This window comes from Gavialis gangeticus, unplaced genomic scaffold, assembly GCF_001723915.1.
Source record: "Gavialis gangeticus isolate Ggan-Ray unplaced genomic scaffold, GavGan_comp1, whole genome shotgun sequence".
NCBI classification, from domain to species: domain Eukaryota; kingdom Metazoa; phylum Chordata; order Crocodylia; family Gavialidae; genus Gavialis; species Gavialis gangeticus.
In genome coordinates, this window is record NW_017729024.1 from 134,118,370 (window position 1) to 134,135,458 (window position 17,089).

General features: G+C 44.2%; 1 protein-coding gene across 1 annotated transcript; it reads left to right on the plus strand.

Moving 5' to 3' along the window:
• Nucleotides 1–924: 924 nt before the first annotated feature.
• Nucleotides 925–10,956, plus strand: CD180 (CD180 molecule). The gene is given in 5 exon segments (XM_019517763.1): nt 925–1,315; nt 1,318–1,344; nt 8,132–8,297; nt 9,060–10,290; nt 10,292–10,956. Coding segments are annotated over 5 exon segments (1,989 nt in total). The 5' UTR covers nt 925–1,251; the 3' UTR covers nt 10,793–10,956.
• Nucleotides 10,957–17,089: the final 6,133 nt, after the last annotated feature.

The following is a 17,089-nucleotide window of genomic DNA, read 5'->3' on the forward strand; positions in this document are numbered from 1 at the left end:
AGAGCACCCCAAGGGATGATGAGGTCAAACGGTCATAAACTACTACAAGACTGTTTCAGGCTGGACATATGGAAGAATTTCTTTACTATCTGAGCCCCCAAGGTCTGGAACAGCCTGCCATCGGAGGTGGTTCAAGCACCTACATTGAACACCTTCAAGAGTAAATTGGATGTTCATCTTGCTGGGATCTTATGACCTCAGCTGACTTTCTGCCCCTTGGGCAGGGGGCTGGACTCAATGTTCTTCTGAGGTCCCTTCCAGCTCTAATGTCTATGAAATCTATGAAATCTATTAAATACTCTGACAGCTGAAATTTGTATGAATTTAACCAAAACTATCAAAATGTTTGCACAAATTAAGCCTGTTGATCCACTTTCTTCCTTACAAATCATCAGTTTTTGGTAGCAGAAACTTTCTTTATATATAATCACAGACCTACATTGCTAAAAGCCTAAAATATAGCTTTGAAGCCTACCTTTAGGTATCCAGCTTTCAATCTCTTAGTCTATGTTACAACCGGCAGAAAGAGTAGGCTTTTTCTCCTACAGAAAACGAGAATTTGAGCAGAAATTTAAACAACAACAAATAAATATTTTTTCCACCTTTTATTTAAAAACTTTTTTCAGGAGAAAGTCATTCTTGGAGAAAAAATATTCCTGTAGCTGATTTTTTTGTTGTTGAAAATAGTTTTGATTGACCAGCCCTATTCCATATGGCTTGATCCTTTCATAAATGTTAACAAACATCATAAGAAACACAGCAGCAAAACATCACCAGGTATTCTTTACAGAATTTCACTCACATTTAATTGTAGGGTCATAAACAAGCAAAAATCCCAACCCACACCAGCATCCCAACCATTTTTTTGTTTCTAGGAGCCTGTTGTGCTGTCTTCTCTTTTACACAGGGGTAACTCCACTGACTGTAGTTGAGCTGTCCTGGATTTACACTGATGTGAAGATAGGTATTTTTTGAGTAAACCACTCACCCTGCCTTTTTAGATCAGCTCCTAAGGCACTAAACATACTGCTGAATGGTCTTTTGCAATATTTAAAAAAACGGAACTTCCTCCTTCCATCTGAGACTATTATTTCACTGGCACTGAAGTTGAGAAAGTTATCAAACTTTTTTTTTATTTCCTCCTGTTTCAATTTGTCTGGCTCTGCTGTCTGGGCTCTGTTATTCTGTTTTGCTTTCAGTAAGAGAAGATATAACAAGATCATCAGAGTTGAGAACTCATCTAATTCCTTAATGGCTTGTTGTTTATACCCTTTGATTTTGATAGGGTTTTTCTCTGTTAGCTGTGAAGTATCTCAGCTGTAGATGGGATGTGCATTGAGGTGAGTGATAGCTATTTGTCTCTCTTGGGGCAGAGAAGTTGTCTACATAGAGAATCAATAATTAATCTTTGCTTGAATACTTGTGTGCCTACAGCTGATCATTTTAAAGTGCTAAAAGATTTTTCTTTGGGGGACTCTGAACTAAGTCAGGTGTTCTGAGACACCGTAACATTGCTTACGCTCTCTCTCTCTCACTCCCACACTCACTCAGTCACCCACGCACCATCCTTTTACATGCCTGAGATCCTTTGGCACCTGTAGAAAACTGACTGTGTTTTTTACATTTCATAATGCTTTGGGGATGCTGAACTCTCATAGGCATGTTTACAGTAAGGTATCAGAGTTGGAAAGAGATGGGGTATTAAGAGCTGGTCTCTTAACCTCTTACTGTGCACCAGTTCAAATGGGTGTCAGAATTAAATGCCCCAAGGTCACGGTGGGCCAAGTGGTGGCTTGGCTACGAGACAGGCAGGATTATTGGCGTGGAGGTCTGAGGCACAGAAGCGTATGTTTTCAATTAACTATGGATTTATTGACTTACGCTTAGTGGTGTAGGTAGTGTTGCTTTCTTCAGTTACAGCAAGTACAAATGACAAAGGGGTCCATTGGCCCACAGGGTTCTTAAGTGAGCCCTTGCTATCTAGCTGGAGCTAGGGATGGCTGCTCAACTTAATAGTCCCAGGGCTGGTCAACGGCTCATTAAATGAGGTGAAAGAAGAACGAGCCATGACGCCAGTCCAAGTGGACAAACGGATGGTCGAATAGCCGTGCCGAGGTCAAGTGCCAGGTAGAAGAAGCTCAAACCGTAGTCAGGGTAAGCAGGGGTGATCCAAATCGTAGTCGGTAACTGGTGCCGAGATCAGTCACAAGCCAGAAGAATCAACACGAAAGCAAGTACTGGGTTATGAGGAGAGGACCCGGGGATCGAGATCCCAATCTCTCTCTGTCACGCAGTCCCTGCTGATAGCAGCCTCTGCTAACAGATCAAGCAGCTCTCCCTCACTCACAAGACCAACAAATGCCCACACCTCCAAAAACCAACCACAACCACCCACACCACGGTGGGGGCTCACAGGTCTTTTATAAAAATTTAGTGGCCAATCAGATCTTACCCTGCAAAGAAATTTTGGGCTGATTATGTCATGCTGCAGAAGGACTGAGCATGCGCCTGATCAGGTTTTGTGGGCGATTGAGCATGTGCGAAGCTGAAAAGTGGGTCACGGATGATTGACAGTCCCAGGGGTCGAGTAGGGGACATGCGGCCTAGGCTGTCTGCACATGTCAGAATTGACTCTTCTGTATTGGCAGCACACAAATCTAAAATTTTACACTGACAATGGTCAGGGTGGTGGTTCTTCATTGCTAGTGGGTACACACATCTGGGTAAGGATGCTATTCCACAGTAGAGCAGCAATACATTAAAAGGAAATACTAGGAGTCCCTGAATTCTTTTGGTGTTTTGGGTCTTAAGATCCCAAGACATTTAATTGCATGGTGAATGGGACCAAAGAAACATTTTTTTCCCCAGGTTCTTTTAGTGAAAGGAGAAAAAGTACTGGAAGTGGCATGTTACTCCACATGCAGTACAGGCTTATAGCAGATTCCTCACTATATAAGTTTTACAACTCCTGTACTTGTCACTGTTGTGAGTGCCTCAATAGTCAAGGATGACAGCGTAACACTGGGGTGTTCAAGTGCACTGAGTGTGTAGAAGCCTGTGCAGGGTAAGCCCATTTTGTCACATAATTTGCAGTGCCTTTCAGAGAGTCAGGCAGCTACTGACTTCATAGTTTCATAGTTAGTAGGGTCAGAAGGGACCTGAGCAGATCATCGAGTCCAACCCCCTGCCCCCCACATTCATCTTTCTCTTTGCTCAGTTTTCCTGCCCAAGGGTATTTAATTCTACAGAACTGCACCACAGGGATTACTTTTTGACCAGTTCATGCCCAGAAGTTTAAGGATTAATAGTTCTTGTAATTTGGCATGAGATAGGATGATACAAACACTAGTCATGTTTCTATTTGTGGCTAAACATATCCATTTCTTAATCTTGCTAAACTATGTCTCAATACTATGTTTACTGTATTCTAAGAAGAAGTTCTCCTCCCTGCATTTAACACGGGGAAAAAGCATGAATGACCGGTGCCTCCCAAGACTGGGGGGGGGGAGGGGAGGGACACAATTTGTGGACAGCAGCAAGGCAAGCATCAACTACCTGCAGAGACCACCGTCAGCAATGGGGTGGGGAGGGGTAAGTGGCAACTTCCCTCAGAAGCCGGTGTCCAACCTCAGGGGGGGCACATGCCCCCATCCGTGCCCCCCCATGAGTCACCTATGGGAAAAAGCCCCTTGTCTTAGGGTGGTGTACAAGGGTAGAGGCTTCCTCCCCCACCCCCACCATTTACCCCCTGCAGCCTCTTCCCCTCCAATTCCACCCCATGCAGCCTCTGCTTCCCCATTTGCCGCACACCCTTCCCCTTTTATCTTTGCTCTGTGTCAGCAAACTCCATCCATGCTGCAGCCTTGGGAACTGAGCCCAGCCTCAGCCCAGTCCCTAGGAGTGGCATGCTGGGCATATGACTGCTACAGGGACTGGGCTGGGGCTATGATCAGTGCCCCAGGCTACAATGGGAACAGAGACTGCTGGCATAAAGCAAAAATAAAGGTGGGGATAGGGGAGAAGAGGCTGGGAGAAGGGGGAGGGAAGAAGCAGAGGCTGGGAGAGGGGCAGCAGGAGGAGCAGAGAAGGAAGGGGGAGCCCAAGGATGTGTGGGGGTTGATGGGGGGCAGAGGTAGCAGGAGGGCAGACACAAACAGGGGGCAAACTCCTTGACTTCCCACACACCTGCTACCCCTACTGCCTGCCCCCCTGCAGTGGTGTGTGGGGGGAAGTGCGGAAATGAATGAAAAATAGCCCTCAAATAATTAGATTCTATACATGGGAAATTATAAACTATTTATAAATTTTCCATGTACAGAATCTGATTATTGGGGGGTCATCTTATATTCAGGGTCATATTAAATGTGAATAAATATGGTAATATCTTATGGCTTATTAATAGTTCTAAAGCTTATATTTTCATCTTTCTTATCAATAATTAATATATTGGGGCATTTTAGGCCTGTATCATACAGTTCTCTACAGTGTTCATCATTGTAGGATCTAAAACTTGCTTATTTGGAAATTAGTCTTGTGATTTAATTCTAGGATGGGGCGGGCAATTATTTCAGGCAGAGGGCCGCTTACTGAGTTTTGGCAAGCTGTTGAGGGCCACATGGGTAACCCCACACTGACAGGTACCCTGCCCCCTGGCCGCCATCTTAGGACTAGAAGTCCCGCCTCCTAACCACCTGAAGTCCCTCCCTTTGCCCCCAGAAATACTCCTTTCAGCAAGGGGCTTTGCCATCTCAGAACCAGAAAAATACCAAATTATATTCTAAAAAAAGAACATCTACAACATTCATTAATTTGATTTCAAACAATATTTATGTCCTGATTTACATGCATTTCTGTAGTGTACATAGAGGTGATTACACAAGAGTTTAAAGTAAATCTTACTCTTGTATATTGTGGGGGCTGGATGGCATGGGGGATGGGTATAGGTTTGTGGGGGGCTGTGGGTGTGTGGGTATGTGGGGTGTGGGTGGGTATGGTTTGCATGTATGGTGGGGTGTGCTTGTGGGACTCACCCTGTGAACACACACTCTCTCTCTCTCTCTGCTTCCTACACTACACACACACAAAAAAAACACTCTCTCTCTCTCCCTCCCCCTCATTGCACAGACACACACACACTCCTGCACTCTGGCGATGCAGCCCAGTGCCATGTGGTGCTGGAGGCCAGCAGGCATGTAAGGAAATAGTGAAAGCTGGGACAGGCAGAAGCTTCTGGTTGGGGTGGGGAGGGGGAAGTGACTGGGCCAGCTTTGGTGCTGGCTCTTGCCAGCTCCCCCTGGGTCCTACTACCCCTGGCTCCTGTCATCTTTGACAGGCAGCCAGGAGCAGATAAATATTAATTTTCTAAATTTTTTAGAGGCCTCATGGGCTGGATAGAATCGCCTGGCAGGCCAAATCCAACCCGTGGGCCATATTTTGCCTGCCCCTGTTCTAGGAGATACTGATTTGCTGTCTCATTGCATCATTCTTCTTCTAAGTGATTTTTCCCATATATATATCACTGTAGGAGTGTACTTGAGCTCAGAGGTTTTGGTACCCCTCTGACACCACTGCGCCCTGCCTCTCCTTGTGCTTTACTCCAAGGGCATGAAAAATAGTGTGTGCTTCCTGCATCACATTCCCTCTTAACCCCCTCTCTGCTACAGACAGTGTCTGCTGTCATCTCTGCAATTCCTCTATTTCTTTTTGTAACAAAGACCAGTTCCAGGGGTGGCTGTGACTGCCCCCCCACACCCTGCACCCAGTGGTTATTCAGCCCTTGCTTTATCCTGAGCCTCTTCTTCTGTTTATCTGCCATGCCTTGATGTACTTATACTTTTAAGGAAAGGGAGGTTGTCCCAAGAATTCCCAAGTGAGTTCTTATCCTGTCCTATTCCCAGGTCTGAGTCTGTTCTGGTTCTGGCCCTGAAGCCACCCTGCTCCCATCTCCATGCAATTCCCAGGTACTTATGTGATTCCTTTCTGGGCATGGGACCCTCCTGGTGTCCCCCACACACCAAACCTGCTCTGGTCCCATTCCCATTCTCCTCCTGGGTACTTAGTCTCTCCTGGTTACCAGACCTCCCTGGTCACCCCCAGGCCCCAGCCTCTTTCTGATCCCATCTCTGTTCTACTCTCAGGTACCTAGGCCTATGCTGGTCCTTTCTTCCCCTTTCACCAAGGCTCTGGCCTTCTCTGCCCTGGTCCTGGGCTCCAGCCCTACTCCCAGGCCTGTTGGGACCTCCTCCTCCCCTTAGTCACTCCAAAATCTCCAGATGTTACCACAGGCTGTAATCTCCGAGGTGTTATTCAGGAGCTGAAACCATCCTGCTAGGGAGATGTTCTCTTAGCAGCCTCCAGGGACCAACTACCTGCCCAGCTCAGGGCCTGAGCTTATATACACTATAAGCACAGCCCCCTTCTGGGTCACATGGCTCCTGATCATCTCCTACCAACTGCAGCCTGCCTCATCTGCGACCTGTCTGCTCTTAAAGTAGCAGAAGCACCAAGCCTCTTGCTATACTTCTTCATGGTATGCCTTTTATGTAGTTCTGAATTTTACAGTTATGACTGTATTGCTTTCCCTTTTCTGCCTGTTCAAATTACAATAAAAATAAATAAAATGACCCAAGTCGTATATAAAATTTCTATCCAACTTCAACCAATTTGTGTTCCCTCTCTCAAATATAGAATTGAGTCTTTTCACAATTCTTGTTATATTAAAACTCATCAATAGAAAAATTATACGACAGGAAATTTCCAAAAAGATATCCTCTCTCCTTGAAGTTGATTTTAGTCATAATATAGTCCCCTTGGAGACAGAGTAGTCTTTTCTGAAGGTTCCTTTAAAAATAAGGCCTTTTCTTTTTAAGAGGAAGGCTTGTCATTTGGAAAGTGGAACAATTCTATCATCTCTCTTTGGCAGCCATTCCTTGGATATTGATTGCTGTGCACTCGTGCATATCAGCCTGTTTGCTTAGGCAATGAATGGGGATTTGAGGCCTAAAACAAAGTTTGACTTTTTACACACATCTCTTTCACTCAGGCTGGTACAGTCTGGTCTACTGAGGACTGGGCTTCAGAGCATTTAAACACCTTGCATTTTGACTGAGCACGATTTTCTGGACTGTCTCTTAAAAAGACTAGTCAGATATGTTAATGAATTCCTTTAAGCTGAATAATTTTATTTATGTGCATAAAGAGACAGATTGTTCCATTTCCACTTGGACTTCAATTATTTTGAAGTCCCCCCCCGCCCCGGTTTCAATTTATCAGATCCTTTTGCCCAGTTATAGCTAACTACTCTGACCATCCTCTTCCTTTATGCTATTCGGAGTATAAATATCTCTCACGTCCTTTTAATTTGAACATTTTTTATTGTATTGAATTAATTTAGCACTTCAGAACAGCACTTTTTTCCTTTGATTTGCAAGCTCTTCATAGTTCTTAGGGCTTAGTTTAGATGGAATCCTATTGCAAAACTCCCAGTCTACATATTCAAAATTTAAGAGTACCTTCCATAAATTTTTTATTGGAAATTAATAATTCACACCAAACAAGCAAACCTACATATACATGTTAGCTTTGATAAACTAAACTTCACAAAAGATCCAAGCTTCTGGTTTTCAGAAATGCACTCCATATAGTCCCAGAATCCTGTTTCAAATGCTGCATTAAGGTTTCATAAAACTCACTCTTGTACATTGCTGATAGGTTCCTGTTCTGTTCTCCAGCTGGTACTATGCCCTACTTTCACTTTGCGCCTCTGCAGAACTCAGCAGTTTGCTTTTAAATTGAACACAGTTTTCTTCACTGCCAGCCATCTAGGTCTCTGTGGATTAATGGCTCCTCTCTCTCTCTCTCACAGTCACACCACTGCCTAGGCATTTAAGTTCTTGCTATTTTGTTTTAAAGTAAAATGTTGCCATAGGTTCTTTCTCTGTTTCAAAATTTTTGGAACATAGTAAGATGCAGATGGCATTCTACCAGTGCTTTAAGACAGGATATTGTCTTTTTCATTTTGATTGATTTCTTGTTTAAGATGATTGTTGGGTAAATTGTGTATTTTGGATTTATGTAATTACATGCATAAAACATTGATGCCTAAGAATTTAAATAATATAATTTCCACAAGTCACAGACAACAAAAATTATAGTTGTGAAGGGTTAGGACTGATAGAGATTCCTGAAACGCTTCCAGCCATGACAGAAAATCTTGACTTCGGCTTTAACTTGCTTTCTTCCCTTCAGAATACAACTTTCAACATGCTAAAGTATCTGGAATATTTAGATTTAACAAGGTACTGTGGATTTTTTCCACTTTCATTGATCACGTAAGCCATTACTTGCCTTTTATCTGCTATCCTTTAGAGGCCTTGTTTCAGTCATTTCATAGTGTATCATGACAGTCATAATCATGGCAAAACTGTACTGACACTTACCCACAACTAATACATTGTTTTATCAAACATGGATTCCTACTGTCTTGAAAATATAGGTTTCCCCTTTACAACTTGGAGTTATTGGGCCATTTGTATTACAATGATTAGAATCTGAAAGTCTCATCTACTTATTTATACTAACCCCAAGAAATCTGGTGTAGCAATAGCAAACTTCTCTTACTACCCTTATAATTAACACATTTGTGAAATGAGGGCAAAATAAAATTTTAGCTTTGTGAAAAACCTTACTATTATAGGAATAAGATTGCCTTCCTTATTCAACATAATGACAATGGAAAGAGTCTTTACATGATGTTCATGCACAATTTGCAATGCATTGACTTTCATACCCAGTCAGGACAGTTTTCACTTCTCATTATGTCCTGTTCCCTCTTGAGAACTGCTTCCTCTGTTGGACTCCAGAGTGGAAGAACAGGAGCTTATGAATATCAGCCATGCTATAACAGCAAACCAAATCATAGCTTTTAATATGAGCCACAGGTCACACAGTCTTTCTATATACATGTAATTATTGAATTTGGAGGATTTATTTTAAATGACCATGTAATGTTGGGATTATTTTGAGATGTGTTAATGTTGGCTTATACTGCTCTTTTCAAGGTGTCAAATCAACTGGGTGTATGAAGGTGCCTTTCAGAGCAATACCCGACTGAACACAATTGTATTGACTGGAAATCTACTCATGTTTCTGTCTGATGCTGCATTTTTTGGCCCTAAGTCTCTGAAGCATCTCATCTTAACGCAGACAGGTCTCAGCACCTTATCTTTTATTCCAATGAAGAATCTGGATAATTTAGAGACTTTTACCTTGGGTAGCAATCACATCTCCTCACTGCAACTTCCTTTGAATTTTCCAACCAGAAACCTCAAACACCTTGATTTTCAAATGAATAACATTAAAAGAATAATGACAAAAGATGCAGCCATCCTGCAGCAAACCCATAACTTAACTCTCATCCTGAAAGGCAATGATATGACATACATTGAAGATGGGGCTTTCCAGTCCACATTCTTCTACAGTGTGGACTTCGGGGGTTGCATTGACATCTCTGTAGTATTATCAGGTATGCAGGGTTCCCAAACCCACATTCTTAAGCTGGAGACATTTGAAGATGTAGAGGATGAGCTTCCCATAAGTCCAGCCATGCTACAAGGCCTGTGCAATATTTCTGTGAAGGATGTCAACCTACAGAAATGATACTTCCAATATCTGAGTGCTACCACATTTCAATGTCTGACCAAACTCCAAAGCCTGGATCTAACTTACATCTACCTCAAGGCATTACCTCCTGACATAACTGTCACAAACACACTGAAGGAATTAATCCTTAGTAAGAATTCTTTTCAGCATATTTGCAACATTAGTTCTGCTACCTTCCCTTCCCTTACCCATCTTTATATTAAAAAAAATGCTGTGAGACTGGACTTTGGCTCTGGCTGTTTAGAAAATCTGTCAAAGCTTCAACACCTAGATTTAAGCAACAGTTATATAACAAGCATAGACTGTTGCAGCCAACATCTGAAAGGCCTAAGCAGATTACAGCACCTGAATCTGAGCTACAATGAGAAGCTCCAGCTCAAAAATATACCTTTTCAGGAATGTGGGAACCTAGAACTCCTGGATTTAGCTTTTACACTTCTTCATATAGATACTCCCTCTGGACCTTTCCACAATCTGCAACACTTGCGTGTCCTGAACCTCTCTTACTCCTCTGTTAATACAAGCATTCAGGGCCTCTTACAGGGGCCGGAAAACCTTGTCCTGTTGAACCTTAGTGGAAATAAGTTTGAGTCAGGAAGCATTCTGAATGGCAACCTGTTTCAGCAGGTACCCAAGTTTAGAGGTGTTAATTTTGTCATCCTGTGAACTGACAGCTATACATGACCAAGCGTTTCACACCCTCAGGAAACTAAAGCATGCTGATCTGAGCTACAACAAACTTACTGCATACAACACAGAGGCATTTTTCAATCTCAAGAGCCTGTATCTCAATTTTGCCAATAACAAGATTCGTATCATACCACGTGATATGTTAACTACCCTATCTGGCCAGAGCATAATCAATTTAAGTTAAAATCCACTGGAATGCACCTGCTTTAATATTGGCTTATTAACTTGGTACAAGCAGAATATGGATAAAATTGAAGACCCCAAAGGAACAGTGTGTTCTGAACCAGCATCTCTAGCAGGTGTTCAGCTGTCCACCGTTACACTGTCCTGTGGGATCAGCATTACAGAAGTAGTTTTGATTGTGATGTTCTTGATATTGATTGTTGTTATACCTGTGATCTTGAGGGCATACATTTTAAAGAGAAACTACCAGCAAATGTAAACTTGCAATGGATTGGTGACAGTAATATTCCACACAAAAGAGAGGATATAAAGCAATAAAGGCAGGTTATGAAGAAAGGACCATTTTTCTACTTGTTATTTTGAATCTGGACTGTAATTCTCTTGACATTAGTATTACATACTTCCCATTACAATCTTTAGGAACTAATTTAGGATTTATTACTATGTAGTAGTCTCCTAACAGGGGAAGCTCCTATAAAGACTTATGCACATAAGTAAATAACTTTACTTGCCCATATGGTCCTCACTGTAGTAGGCAAACTGAGTTGTGCTAAGGCTCTTAGCATAAGTTTAGGCCTTCCCAGAACTAAGCAATAAAAATGTACAGAGTGCTGTATAAGGCAGTGGAAAAAGTGACTGCTGTGACTGACTGGTATGGTGAATGAACCAGGTATATGTTTCCCTGAAAGAAAATGAAACCAAAAACTGAATTAGGATTGGAGTACCTTATCAAAAAATATGAGGTAAGGAACTTGAGTATTGGACAATTTGCAATGAGAAAGTTACAAAAGTAATGGACAAACAGAGGGACAGTTGTGTTCATGCTGTTACTCTGGGGAGATGGGGGGGGGGGCAATCATGGAATTTCTGCTTGAACTGCAGGAAAAATCAACAACATCCCAAACACCCAGTGGAGGACCTGAGGCCAGTACCACCAAAAGCTGCTGCTGTAATGTCTAATGGAGCCACTTGTCAGGTTGTATTACAGGGAGGAAACTTGTAACAGTGCACAGGGGTTACTGTTAAAGTTCACTTGATGTCCAGTTGGATGAGGGGCCATCTCAATCCTTGAGGGTCCCTGGCAAAAAGAATCCTAGTGGTAACACTCGCTGCAGCCATTCCTTCTGACTCAGCTATAAGCCAGCATTGGTATACTAGGGCAAACCACTAGGAGAAAAGGGATAAGATATGAAATAGGATTACCCCAAATTAATGGGCTCCTGCATGAACAGTAGCACCATACAAAAACTTTTGCCTCTCCTCTACCTACTGCTCCTTGGTGTGTGGATATAGGACTCCTAAAAAGGACATTAACAGCTTGTAGGGAACTAAGTGCAATTTGTGTGAGGGATAGGATGAGCTAAGGCAGTCCTATGGCTGTTCAGTTTCCTGGCCAGGAGGGAATGTGGTTGCTGGGGAGTACCTAAGGGTTGACATCAAACTCATTAAACCATCTTCCTGACTTCTGCTAGCCCCTATTCTTGAGCCAGCATTAGTCCATGCCCTGCCTCATTATCTTCATCATAAAACCCCTTTCCGCCTCTAACTTTCCCCATAGTTTCTGCCCCTCCCTTTCCTCCAGTGGCTGCTCTACCTTTTCAATCCAGCAGCTCCTGTCACTCTTTGCTACCTGTCTTCACTCTCTCAGGCCATGTCCACATGTGGCGTGGACGTTTGGTTCCCTAGGGACAACTAGCAGCAGTGCACCTTGACTTGCCACTAATTGTCCCTGGGGAATGCCCATGCCACATGACCTCTGACGTGTGGCAAGTTACCTGGATGTGGTAGGGGAAGCTGGGGCCAGTACTGGACTGACCCTAGCAGCCTTATCTGAGGTCCTGGGGGCCTGCTGAGGATGCAGCAGTGACAATTCTGCTATGTGGAGCCTGGTCAGTAGCTACAGGGTGGCTCTGGGTCGCCTTGCCCCACTTTTGAGTGGTGTACACTAGCCATGTGTGCACAGCTCCACTTGTTTTCTCTGAGGATTTTTTTGACCCCTGGATATCCAGGGATCAAAAAAACCTTCCACATTGCTCCGTTGCAGCATGGAAAACTGAACGTGTAGTATATGGCACAGCTGACATGTCCACAGCACTCACATACCTCATGGCCACGCTCACCTGGATGCAGCCTCAGAGTTTTTCACTTTACTTTCCCCTCCCCAGTAGTCTCTCATATCCCCACCCTCAGCTCAGATTGCCCTCTGGGCTGCTGGCAGTGCTTCAGCCAACATCCTTTCTGATGTGGGAAGTGCAGGGAGGATAAAAGAGCGGTGGGGTGGGCTGCTAGCATAACAGCCAGTAGCTGCACAGGGGGCCTACAAAGAAAAAAAAGGATCAGGACCCAGACGCACGGCTCAGTGAGGTGAGGTAGCTGGAACAGAGTAGAGCTCAGCAGCTGCAGCACACAAGTCCAAAGCTAGTTCCTGTTGACCTGTGCCCTGCCAGACTGTACAGGGTCCAACCACCAGCTCCCTCCACCTGGCTCATCTGGCAGGGGTCACGGTTGGCAGGTGCCTGAACCCTGTGTAGCAGCTGGGCAGCTCCAGGCATGGAGCACGGCGCTTGGCACTGCACAGAGCAGGCAGAAACTCTGCACTCCTCACGGCCACCTCCCAAGTCCGGCAGGGGTGGAAGTGCCATCCCTGTACTGAACCCGTCCCTTCTCCACAGTGCCCACCCCCCCCAAACCCAGCATGTTTCCAGACTTCTGGGCCTAAGCAGAGTGAGTGAGCTCCAGGGCCGTGGCACTGAGCGCCTGGCGGGAGCAGCAAGCTGGTTCTGCCCCTAGCTCCTAGTCAGGGAACATGCCACGAGGAGCGGGGTATAGGGACAGGACTTTCTAGACTGCAGCTTTTTTCATCAGAACACAATCCAAGGTATTGATTACCTCAGACTAGAGGCATACATAGAACTATTGTATTGTCGTCCCCTGCTGGCTGGGCTAGTATATGCTAGCTGGCTGCATATAAACAGTAGGGGTGTGCAAAGCAGGCTGTATTCAATTCAGATTCAGCCTGATTCGGGGGACAGTGATTCGATTTGCTGATTCAGACCACTGTCCCGATTCGATTTAGACGAATCTGAAGATTTGATTCTAATTCGGAGAATCACTGATTCAGCCATAGAGACAGCTTTATATGTTTTTTCTTTGTGCCCCACCCACCCACACACACTCCCATGGGATGCTCAATCTGCTGTACCATCTCAGTGTTCATGAGCCATGCCTAGTACATAGAAAAGACACATAAAGCTGTGTCTATGGCTGAATTGTCGAATCTCTCCAAATCGATTCAGATGCTTCCGATTTGATTTGGAGAGATTAATGGGTGTCCTGATTTGATTCCGATTTGGAGATTCACCTGCCAAATTGGGTCGAATCTCCTCCAAATCGAATCAGTGACCAAAGCTTTGCACAGTCCTAGTAAACAGGTAAGGAAAAAAATTAGATCATGGTAAGACAATAAATACTGCATGTACATTATCCTCCAAGCCATGTCCACTGAGAGAGGATGGGGGTGGACTGTCTCTGCCTGCAGAAGTATAGACAAGTAAGCTAGGGATTGCAAGTCAGCTTGGACAAATGCTGCAAACCTGGATGCTTATGTTGCTGACAGCTCTTGCACAGTGTTGTTCAGGGGAATGGACTTATCTAGTGAGCTCTACCAAAACACAAAGACTTGTCGTTACTTAATTACACTGAATTAGAGAGCTTTTTTCTTTATCACAGATTACAAAAGCTGAGCAACAGTATTTAGAGTTAACATTTCTACTTGGCCAAAAGACTGAGAAGTACTTTCTGTGTCTTGTGCTGCTAGAATGTAAGTGGTTTTGCACCATTGCTTCAATAACAAGCTCACCCTGATGTAGAGAAACAATCTCCTCTAAGGCTATGCACCATTTTATCTCCACAGAAGCGTTATATACTATACCTAATCTTGGTCTGCCTAGAGCAAAGGCTCCCAGCTGTGAGAAAACAATGTTGCATTTACTCAGTGAAGAGCTAGTCTCTTGAAATACTTTCGATATGGATTTCAAACTGCTTCAGCTATTGCCTCAAAGGCTTTTCCTGACAATTCCTTGCATAATAAATTACCTGCCTTAGATTTTAAAGGTCACCTCTAGGTCAGAGAACTCTTACTCTGAGCTTGAGGAAAGAATACATTTTTTTAAAGGAAATACTTTTTATCTGCTGCAGTGGAAAGCACATGTGGCTGTTGACAGTCCAAAGATGGAGATTCTGTGGTTCTTCAAAACGTCTGCATGCCACATACACAATTGGAAATATAATGTATAGCCTCCAACTCTGTGTAACTTTGTTGATTAACCTTTCTCCGTGGGTTTTTCATGGAGCTTGACATGAATGCATATTGTCTGTTTCCCAAAATTGGGTGCTCAGGGAAGCAATAGGCAAAGAGCTTGGTCACAAGTGAGCATGCCACAATGTATATGTAGTGTGGGAAAGCACTGTGGTAACATGCCAACTGCTTAGCTGCAGACCATGTGTACCAACTACTTGATTCTGGAAGGGACCCACAAATTTTAATGGTTCCACTGTCAGCACTTAATTCCATCATACATCACCTACCCTGGATTATGCAATGCCTCATCATCTTGAAAGGGGAAGTTTAGGTTCAAGCCTTACCTAGTCCAAATACAACCCCTCTACCAATGTACAGTTCTCTACCAGGGTTGCTGGTTGTAGGCGTGTTGGTCTAAGGATGTTGGCAGACAAAGTTCTTTGAATAAATCTGATACCTTTTATTAGACCAATTAAAATAGTTGGGAAAATTCTTCTTTGCAACTTTTGGGTGTACACACCCTTCTTCAGGCAGAGGATGTGTCTGCAGTTGTTTTGTGCTTTTTCTGGATTAGACAGAAGCTAGTATGCAAGAATGCAGGTCAGTGAAAATTCATATGTGTGGCAATTAATTTTTCCAACTATTTTAGTTGGTCTAACAAAAAATATATTTATCCAAAGAACCTTGTCTGCCAATTCTCTACCAAGCATTTAAACTCTAGACAATTCCCTAGGGTGTGAAGATCCCAACTTCCTTTAGTTAGTCTACTCAAAAACAAAAAAAGAAAAGTGAAACATTGAAAATGTTCAGTATCTTAACAGGAAATAAGACTGTGTGTGTCCATGTGCGAACACACATACTTATACATGATTTCTTCTCACTGGGAAATCTGTGCTTTCCTAACTGCATGGTCTCATACCCATCTCCGTTATCATAGCACCTAATGAAGTAGGCTGTCATTTACCAAAGTTTCTCCCTCTGAATGAATTAGGTTTTTAAGATGACACCTGGCCCTGCAATTACATGGTCTCAACTGTTATTTTCAAAACACCTTGGTCTGTCCATTTTATGTCCTTTTGGATTTAATTCACAGTGTGCCTTCAGAATAGCATGTTTGCTTTTGTTTATATTTCCTGTAGTATGCAATTAATGGGATGTCACACAGATAATAAAGGTGAACTACATATATTGGCCATTAGTACAGAATATAACGTAGGGACTGGACATCCTTCCTTCTGAAGGAATGGTTTTATATGAATGCAGTGAATCACAACAAACTAGATCATATATTCAGACAGTCAGGCTAGGGACAGAAGTTACAGTTTACGAAATGTACAGTTTACAAAATGTACAATTACAGTAACCAGTTTAAGTAATTAGAACGGGTTTAAAACTGTAACAGAATGTAAGTCAGTGCACATAAACCAGTTTCAAAATGGCCAAAACTGGCTTAAGATAAACCTGGTTGAATGTCAGACTTAACTGATTTGGGTCAAATTGGTTTATCGAACTTCTGTCCCAGACCCTTTCCTGGTTTAAGTTAAATCACAGTCCCCCAACATCCCAGCATGCTGTGCCGCCCTGGGGTGTACTCTCTGCTACAAAGGAACAGGGCTGGCCCCACCTCCAGCTGCCAGCAAGGACATTTCCATCCCCAGCAGCCAGGAGCGGGGTGGATTTCCCTACCTTCCTTGGGGAGAGGGGAAAAATTCCTCCCCTCTCAGCCCAGCTTTGGACCCCCACCTCAGCTGTGCCTGGTACACAGGGTGAGAAGCCCTCAATGGGGGCGTTTTCCCCCCACTCCCTCCTCAGCTGGTCTGCCAGCCAAGCAGGAAGTGTGGCTGGGTGATCAGCCTGGCTCCCAGCTGTGGGAAAGCCTGTGGCGGAGGCTTCATTCCCCACCTGACCTGGGAGCCAGCCTGAGGGCTTCCCACCCTATGTGGCAGGTACAGCCCGGCTCAGGGTCCAAAGCTGGGCTGGAAGGGGGGGGGGGAGCAGGCGAGGAGTGGGGCAGGCTTGGCTGGCAGGCTGGCTGAAGAGGGAGCGCGCGCGTGTGTGTGGGGGAAACGACTCCCACTGAGGGCTTTCCCACCCCTGCACCTGGCACATCCCACCTGTAGATCCCCCTACCCCGCTCCTTCCTCAGCTGGCTGCTGGCCAAGGAAGTGGCATGGCCAGGAGATCAGCCCAGCTCCTGGCTCCAGGTGGGAGGGGGTGGAGGAGAACCACCCTGCTGGGGGTTCCCCCCTCCCCTCT